Source organism: Python bivittatus, unplaced genomic scaffold, assembly GCF_059951505.1.
Source record: "Python bivittatus isolate LINGU-HERP-01145 unplaced genomic scaffold, Pbiv_v1 ctg000470_np1212, whole genome shotgun sequence".
Classification (NCBI taxonomy): domain Eukaryota; kingdom Metazoa; phylum Chordata; class Lepidosauria; order Squamata; family Pythonidae; genus Python; species Python bivittatus.
Window position 1 is genome coordinate 919487 of NW_028277065.1, and position 9702 is coordinate 929188.

The window sequence follows — 9702 nt, forward strand, 5'->3', positions numbered from 1 at the left end:
TGACCCTGCCCATCCTTTATCTATCGAGTATGCTTTCCAACAATTTGAACAGTACAATACAAAGAATACAATACAATACAAAAAAGAAACAGTCCTGTTGCTAAATATTCTGTCCCACCATTTCCATCCCATTATTTCACAATAAGAAGTAACTAGTGGCATTTTGATGCTTCCGCATTGTGATATATAGGTATTCATTTAATCAAATTTTTAATTTTAATAAATTTATGCCTTCTCTGAATCTCATATCTTCAGATTGTATTAGAATTGCATATTTCTGTATATTATTACAAAATATTTCTACAAGCTGATTGGGCCACCATACATGAATATAGGTACCTTTTGCTTCACCATACTTCCAATATTTATATGGGCCTCTCCCAATAATTTTAGCAGCTCATATGGGACTATAATACCATTGTTTACATCACTTTTAACTGACTTTCCCTGATCTTTGCTGATATAGAATGTAAGTTGGAGTTTATTTATTTATTTGTATTTATTTATTATTCAAATTTATATAGCTGTCCATCTCATATATCTGACCGTGGGTCACTTAAAAACAATAAAAAGAAATATAAAAACAACTTTCAAAATTCAACAATTAGAAAACAAGGAAAAAACACATAATGGTGTGTTTATATAAAGCATATGTATATAAACCACCATAAAATACAATGGGGAAAAAAAAAAAAGCCCTCACAGCCCATAATCCCATTCATCAAAACAATCAGTACAGCAACTGCACTGGCTCCAAAACCCTCTCATCCCCAATGCCCATTGGCAAAACCACATCTTCAGGGTCCTGTGAACAACCAGCAGAGTTGGTGCCAATCTGATCTCCAGAGGGATGAAGTTCCACCTGGCAGGTCCCACAGCAGCCTACCATACCATTTGCCTCCCTCACATCTCAGTATGATGTTTGAGAACATCAGCTGATTCTTGAAAGTGTTTTGCATGTTTGTTTTAGTATTATTGAAGGAAAGTAACACTGCAGCCCTATATTCTCTGAAGAGTGAGAAATGCTGAAGTCAAAGGAATGTGAGATCTGAAGGACACAAGAAGTTCCAAGCACCACTTTTACGCCAGCTAACCGAAGACAGGAAACATGAAAGTTGTTCTGTAAGTCTTTTTTTTAACTTCATTGAAATAGTGCCAATGACATTTCTTGATCAGCTGCCCATTGCAGCTCCCGCCTATCTAAAATATGTAATACACATTATGAACCTCTTTTTAAGAATCTTAAAACAAGCATAGCTAAAAAGGATTGATAAATCTCAAAGGATTGCTCATATCATAGTCGACTCGGAATAGTGCCTCATAGCATCATCTAAGAACATCTGTACAATATTCTGTGTAAGCATCTATTAAATAATAATACTGTGCACATCACAACAACATCTTCTTGAGTATTCAACAACAGTAATGATACTTAACCACCCACCTCCAAAATAAGGTTTGTAAAATCAGAACATCAGCATTTTCCCCTGTAGAATTCTTCACTTAAAATAATACAGACCCTTGGGCATTCTCCCACGGAGCACAGAAAACCTCTAACCCACCAAAGCTTTATTATACGGCCAATGGAGATCAACTCTTATTATATTTGAGGGGAAAGATTAGAGAAATTGCAAAGATCTCATTCATGGCTCCACAGCATACAATCTAAACAATGGTTGCACAGAAGAAAAGATTAAGGGAAAAAAAATACTAAGAAATTTGCATGGATAAAGATGGTGAGTAATTCTCTGACTTTGAATTGTAGTTATTTCTCCCTTTTCCCTTGCAAATATTCAACCTAGGCTTTCCAACCTTTTCCCTTCTAGTTATAATGCTAGTTAAAACAGATTGGAAATAATAAGGCCTTTTATAATAATTATTTTTCAAGCTGAAATGAATGTAAGTAGAACTTCATTGGACATTAGAATATTCTAAAAATAAAGTATTAAGTATTACCTTTCCCCCCACCTTGTTTCTAATTAGCGTAGCAGACATGATGTACTAAATTTAAAGACTGAGCTTAACCTCTATTATTAGAAGACGCAACATGTTTTCATTCAACCTTATTCTGATCAATGGATGTGGCCCAATTCAGACATCTTATTTAATTTCAATCTAATTGACTCAACAGCTAGTTCAGATGATGGTCTAAATCAGATTAGAACTTTTTTTATATGGATCTCTGAAGATTTTTTTTTACAGTGATAAGCAGCTGAAGTAGGTTCTGATTTGAAGCAGGTCTTCAGAATTTCATTTCTACATTTCTCACAATAGGACTAAGAAGTAATTGTTATTTGGAGGGTTTCCTGGTGCTTTATTTGGAGACTTCCACAGTGTTAAAGTGTCATTTAGTGTTGTCATTTCTGTTTTCAGAAACAAAACAAAACAAAATAAATCATGCTAAATCATGAGCTCCATCAGCATTTGCCAAATGCATTTTATGTCGCTAATCCAAAAAAGAAAAGGATCTTTCTAGTGCTATAAGAGATAACACCGTGACATACACCTAGAGGGTGTAAGTATCTCATGATGACTGAATTCCAGTATGTTCAAACCATAAGAAATTTAAACATAATCATCCTCCAGAGGAGTGAAGTTTCCAATATCTCTTCTCCTTTTTATTCTTGGAACTTGTACAATTCTTTGTGCTCTGTTTTTTGAAGAAAAACATTAGAAATGATGAAGAGAAAGGGATTGCTGACAGCTATAACAGTGTAATATTGATATTATGGAATACCCAGCAATCTGTCTTGATAAAAAGATCAGTCTGTTTCACTTTTCTTCCACAAAAGATTTAATGGAAGTTTACTGAAGATTGAACAGATACTATTCATATATTTCCAAACTCACTAAACATAAAATATTTTACCCTATATTTTCTTCTAGGGATGCCATATTTCATGAATAAGAATGGATAATCACACAACTGAGTTTCTTCTCTTGCAGTTCTCAAAGATTTGGAAGCTACAGGTTATGTATGCAACTTTATTACTGATACTGTATTTCATGACAGTAACAGGGAACCTTATCATCATCATTGCTGTTGTTTTTGATCACCACCTGCACACTCCCATGTACTTCTTCCTGATGAACTTAGCCATGCAGGACATTGGCTCAGTTTCAGTTATTATCCCCAAAGCTGTTTTTAACTGCCTTATGAATACAAGGCATATTTCTTATTCAGGGTGTGTTGCTCAAGTCCTCTTGTTTGTTTTCTTCCTAAGCTCTGAAGTTGCCCTCCTGACTGTCATGGCCTATGATCGGTTTGTTGCCATTTGCAGTCCTTTGCAATATGAAGTGATAATGAACAGGAATGCTTGCTCCATAATGGTTGAAAGCATGTGGATTGCTAGTTTTCTTAATGCTGCATTACACACTATTTTCACTTTTACTATTCCTTTCTGCTCTAATATTATCAATCAGTTCTACTGTGAAATCCCACATTTACTTAACATTGCCTGCTCTGATTCATACATAACTGAACTTGGAGTTCAAATGTTCAGTATTACATTAGGATTTGGATGTTTTCTCTTCATTGTTGTTACCTATGTGAAGATCTTCTTAGCTGTTCTGAGAATTCCTTCTGGTCAAGGGAGGAAGAAGTCCTTCTCCACTTGCCTACCTCACCTCATTGTTTTCTCTGTATATTTCTTTACTGGTTGCTTTGCTTACGTAAGGCCCACTTCCAACAGCCCTTCAGACCTTGATTTTGTAATTACAATAATGTATTCAATAATTCCACCCATGCTTAATCCATTAATCTACAGCATGAGAAACAAAGAGCTTAAAGCTACTGTTTCAAAACTTCTGTGGTCATTTCTTTTTTAGAAAACAGTGAACTGTATATCTACCTTTTTATCTATGTTAAAGGGAAAGAAAAAAATAGTGTGATAGAAATAAGAGTTTCAAAGTTCACATTTTACACACTTATTTTCTTAAGATAAAATAATTATGATTATGCAGATGATGATGTGACATTTGAGTCATTTCCATGAAAAGATTTTAAACTAAAATATAGGTGTTTTATGTGACTTTTCAGCTTCAAAGTTGCGGTCCTAAAGACACCAACTGAACAATGAAATTAGAACTCGAATATTTAGAAAAAAATTGTAAATCATCTATATACTGTATTAAGAGAAAGATTTGATGAAATGCATTTGAAAATAATGTAAACTTTTATTTGTTTTTTTTAGGAAATTAAGAAATGCCCAAAATGCCTAATATTACCATTTATGTGGACTTGGGAAAAAACCTCCCATAAAATTCTGAAAGAAAAATAAGAAACTCAGGGGAAATGAATACACTTGTACCTCTAATCTTCTTAAAGATTGCTTTAAATAAATACAGACAGACAGACAGACAGACATGAAGCAGAATTTAATCTAAATGTTATGTTTTTATCATAATAGAAATAATACCATAGCACTGTAGTAGAAAATTCGTGATGGGCTAATCAAGATTACAACATAGGAATCAGCACTGCAGAAGAAATATAAAACTTTCACTAGCAGTATCTTCCCTATTTATTTCAAATGAAGGCTATTCTATATGGATAACAATAGTCAATATCTTCAGCGCAATTCCTATTTTCTCTCTTCCTTCCTTTCCAATTGCATAGCAAAACTTCATGAAGAGAGAATGGGGAGAATGTTGAATTGTGCTAAAGTTAGTGCTCGTCAGAATTCAATGCAAAATGCATCTTGATTTTTTAATGGAGCTACCAATAATTGCATAGTCAACGAGAATCTAGAAGAGTATAGAATTTTTATCACCATCACAGATCAGAGTTATGGATAGAAACACTTTAGAAGTAATAATTCCTTAAAAAACAATACAGGATAAAAGTATGACACTTGGTGGTGGGTTTATCAGTGGGCAATCTAAATAGGCCTAATTATGCAGACAATGTAACAAAATCTGGCTACGTTCAAAGAGACTGAATTATACAGCTCTAATAGCAGCAACTGTACATAAAACAATCAGAATTTCCTGAGCGTTTTCCCAGGTCAGGAGCTTTAAGGAGGGTCCTTAGATCCTTATAGGGAATTTTTTGCATAGGCCTTACAAATCTTCCTTGGGGAGAATGTTGAATTTTGCTAAAGTTAGCTCTCGTCAGAATTCAGAGACAGTTATATTAATCTCTTTAGTCACTGTGGTCCACAATCTTTCTACAAGCCTATAGAACCACCATACCTGAACAAAGTTACCTTTTGCCTCACCATACTTCCTACATTTACATGGGCCTCTCCCAATAATTTTAGCAACTCATATGGGGGTGTAATACCATCTTTCATATCACTTTTAAGTAATTTTCCCTCATCTTTGCTGATGTAGATTATAAATTGGAGTTTATTTATTTGTATTTATTTATTATTCAAATTTAAAGCCCTTTAAAGCCTTTCATGGCATAGGACCAGGTTATCTGAGGGACCGCCTCTCCCTGATTACATCTGTCTGTCCTATCAGGTTTGGCAGAGAAGGCGTGCTGCGGGTTCTGTCTGTTAGGGACCTATGCTTGGTGGGTCCCAGGAGGTGGGCCTTCTCTGCCATGATGCCTGCCTTATGGAACCTTTGCCCCCCCCCCCCCCGTGACTATATGACTCTGAGTCACTTACCAACAATTAAAAGAAATATAAAAGCAACAAAAATACAACAATGTAAAAACAAAATGAAACAAACATACACACACACACACACACAAAACAAAATAAATGCATATAAAAACCACCATACAATACAAAAAGCTCATAGCCCATAATCCCTTTCATAGTAACAATCAGAAGAGCCACTGCACTGGCTACAACACACTCTCGTGTGCCCATGCCCATTGCAGAACCATGTCTTCACAGCCTTGTGGAAAACCAGCAGAGATGGGGCCTGTCTTATCTTGGGGTGGGGGAGGATGGTGTTCCACAGGGCAGGTACCACAGCAGAAAAGGCTCTCCTCCTGGGTCTCACCAGACAACACTCTCTGTTTGACAGAATATACAATAGATGTCCCATCCGGTATCCTTCTGGAGCAGCTATGGGGGTTGGGATGGGTGACATTACATTATGCTGGTTTTCTTCCTTGCTCGAAGACCAGTTCAAGTCAGTGTTGATCAGGAGTGAGAGGTCCCACCCTCAGCCTCTGCGTTTTGGGGACCCACAGGGTTCAGTACTCTCTCTGCTCCTGTTTAACCTCCACATATAGCTGCTGGGTAAGATCATCTGTCTCCATGGAGTCAGGCATCATAAGTATGCTATGATACCCAGTTGTACATCTCTGTCCCTGGTGAATTAAGTGATGCTTTTGATGTCCTATCTTGGTGTTTGGATGGGGAACAACAGGCTTGCTTTGATTAAACCCTAGCAAGACTGAGCGTTTTTGGGTTTTGGGTCCATTACCCTTGTTGGCGCTGGATGGAATTGCACTACCCCAAAAGGAACCTGTGTGCAATCTGAGGATCCTCCTGTACTCACATTTCCTGTTCAAAGAGCAGGTAGCAGTTGTGGCCAAGAGGGCCTTTGCACAGCTTTGTGTTATGCAACAGTTGTGCCTGTTCCCGGACCAGAAGTCTTTACTTTCATTTACTCATGCCCTTGTCACTTCCCAAATGGATTACTGTAACACAGGCTACATGGGGCTACTTTTGAAAACCGGAACTAAAACTTCTGGTTAAGATGGTGGGGGGGATGAGAGCTGCGGAGCTGCTGTCCTTTTAATTTTAGGCTTTTTGTATGTGTTCTTTGGGTACATGTTTGCTGCATGTTTGCTACGTGAAGGACAGCCTGCACTGGCACTCAGCTGAATGGAAGTTGGTCTGCTTGGGTCTGTTTGGACTTCTTCATCTGGAGGAGTGTGCACAATGGCAGTGTCTTGCAGCGCTGGCCGCGCCTACCGCCCTGGCTGTGTTTGAATTTGAATTTGGCATTTTTGGGGACTGGCTCAGAAGCTGTTGCTGTGACTGTTGCTGGAGTTGCTATGCTTGCAACGTTTGCTACATTTGGGACCTTGGTGGCTTTTTTGAATTTGGGAGTAGCGTTCTTGAACTGGCTTGGCTGGCTTAGCTGGAGGAGTCTGCTGCTGCTATTGGAGGGACTTCTTCACACTGCTTTGGAGAACTGCCCAAGCTGTTTTAATGGAGAGTGGACTGAGGAGCTGCCCCAACTGTGTCTTGGAGTCTGGGGTACAGTAGCCTTTTACTATCTGGCTATCATTGGGTTGCCCTCTGGACCCTGGGACTCTGGAGGTGTGGATGGGAGCTAGGCGGGGGGGGGGGGTTGCAGTGGAGTGGCAGACTGCTGTAGACCCCCCTCCCCTATGGAGGCCCTTCTGCTTCCCTCTGGTAGCTTTGAGAAGAAGAAGAAGGAAAACACCACTACTCATGTTTAATGGTGAAGTGCCTGGAAGTTGGACTCTGGGCTTCCCATCCAATATTGAATGTTATTCCCCCTTTTTGCCTTTCTCTGAGTGACAGCCAGAGGGGGCTTGGTGGGAGTATAAATAGTTGGAGCCTCTGCCAGCTGGTGGGAGCAGTGGGGTAGGAGCTCCTGGTTGCTGAGTAGGGTGTCTGTGAGTGTTAGTGGGTTTGAATGTGTTGATCCTTTCTCTGGGTGAGAGTCGGAGGAGGACTTTGATGAAGAGTGAATGGGTAGGGTGTCCTCTGCCTGCTGGTGGGAGCAGAAAGGGAGGGATCCCTGTGCACGTTTGCGTGTGAGGCTGTGGGAATGAAGTGGAGGAGGTGGTTGCTGGGCTCTGATGGCTCTGAGAGCTGGTAAGCTAAAGAGCCTTGGGGTGCCCAGCTGCCCTCCCTGGTATGGCTGCTAAGGACACCGGATGCTCCCTGGTAATGGGGACTGAGGGGTGTCAGTATAGGAATGGGGCTGCTGTTGGGGGTATAGGGGTGGGCTAAAATATTATGGTAGTGACAGGCATGGGAAGATATGATGGGAGATGGGGAGCAGGCCATTCCCAGGGACAGCAGGACCATTGTTTGTTGCCGGTTTTGTGTTTCAGCTCCGATACCCTCCCAGGCTCTGGTCTCTGGCTGCTGCTTCTAAACACCAGGTCAGTCTGTAATAAGGCATCCCTCATCCAAGATCTAATCACAGATGAGAGGGCTGACCTGGTAGGCATCACTGAGACCTGGCTGGATTCGGGGGGCGGGGGGTATCCCTCGCAGAATTATGCCCAGCTGGGTTTTGAGTGTGGCATCAGCCGAGAGTCCAGGGCAGGGGTGGATGTGTGGCAATTGTCATCCAGGAATATCTTATAGCTTTCAGGGGCACTGCACCACATGTCACTGGATGTGAGACCCTGTTCATCAAGTTGGGCTCTAGGGATCAGTTGGGATTGCTGCTGTTGTACCAGCCTCCCTGTTGCATAGCAACTTCCCTGCTTGACCTCCTTGACACCATTTCTGGGTTGGCAGTGGAGTTCTCCAGGCTTATGGTCTTGGGGGACTTCAATATGCCTTCTCTAGGGATGGGGTCTGAGCGGGCTCAGGAGTTCATGGCCACCATTATGGCCATGGGCCTATCCCAAATCATCCAGAGCCTGACATGGAACAGTGGTCATACTCCAGATCTGGTGTTCCTGTCAGAGCAGTGGCTATGTGATCTGAAAGTGGGGGAGCTTTTGGTGTCCCCTTTGTCATGGTCAGATCATGCCCTGATCACAATGGGATTCCCTAGCACCACTATCCACTGCAGGGAGGCTGGACCTATTAGATCGGTCTGCCCCTGGCAATTAGTGGACCCAGATGGGTTCCAGAGGGACCTGGGGGTTGTTCCTGTTGGTCTGCTGCATGGTCCATCTCAAGCTTTGGTAGCTGCTTGGAATAAAGGGGCAGCTGAGGTTTTGGATCAAATCATGCCCATGTGAACACTCTCCTCTCGGGGATCCTGGCACTTTCCATGGTTTATGGAAGAGCTAAGGGATAGGAAGGGAGAGAAGAGATGTCTAGGGTGTCGCTAGCACTCAACAAGGAATGAACTCAACCAAACATGGGTTAGAGTGGCTATTCATGCCTACTTAGTGGTGATAAGGGTGGCGAAGTGACATTACTCCTCTGTTCTTACTGCATCCATAGATAGCCACCCTGCAGCCCTGTTTCAGGTGACTCGAGCCTCCTGAGTAAGGATGGCTCAGAGAACCTTCTCCAAGGATGTGAAGAGGAATTTTCTCGGCATCTGTTGGATAAAATCACTTGGATTTGTTCTCAGTTGGACACTGGCTTTACTACAGATCCAGTGGAGGTGCTTAGGGAGGAGTCTCACCCTGATATCTGGGAAAGGTTTGAATCTGTTGGACCGCAGGAAGTGGATGGGGTCCACCTGCTCTTTAGATCCATGCCCCTCCTGGCTTGTGAAAGCAGCCCCAGGGGTATCCTGGGAGTGGGTCCTAGCGATGGTTAATGCATCTTTGAATAAGGGGGTTGTTCCCTCATCTCTTAAGGAAGCCTTGGTTCGCCCCCTCCTCAAGAGGCCTTCGCTAGAGCCCAGTATACTGGACAATTTTTGACCAGTATCTAACATCCCCTTTTTGGGGAAAGTGATTGAGAAGGTCATTGTACAACAGCTTCAGAGGACCTTGGATGAAGCAGATTATCTGTAACCCTTTCAGTCAGGATTCAGGACTGGGTGTGGGACAGAAACAGCATTCGTTGTACTTTTGGATGATCTCTGGTGAGGGCGGGATCGGGATTGTTGTGATGGAGG

At 41.5% G+C, this 9702-nt stretch overlaps 1 protein-coding gene across 1 annotated transcript; it reads left to right on the forward strand.

Annotated features, from left to right (window-relative positions):
• The first annotated feature begins 2910 nt into the window (after nucleotides 1–2910).
• LOC112542890 (olfactory receptor 14I1-like) lies at nucleotides 2911–3828 on the forward strand. The gene has a single exon (XM_025176831.2). The coding sequence runs from the start codon at nucleotides 2911–2913 to the stop codon at nucleotides 3826–3828; it is 918 nt and encodes a 305-aa protein (XP_025032599.2).
• Nucleotides 3829–9702: the final 5874 nt, after the last annotated feature.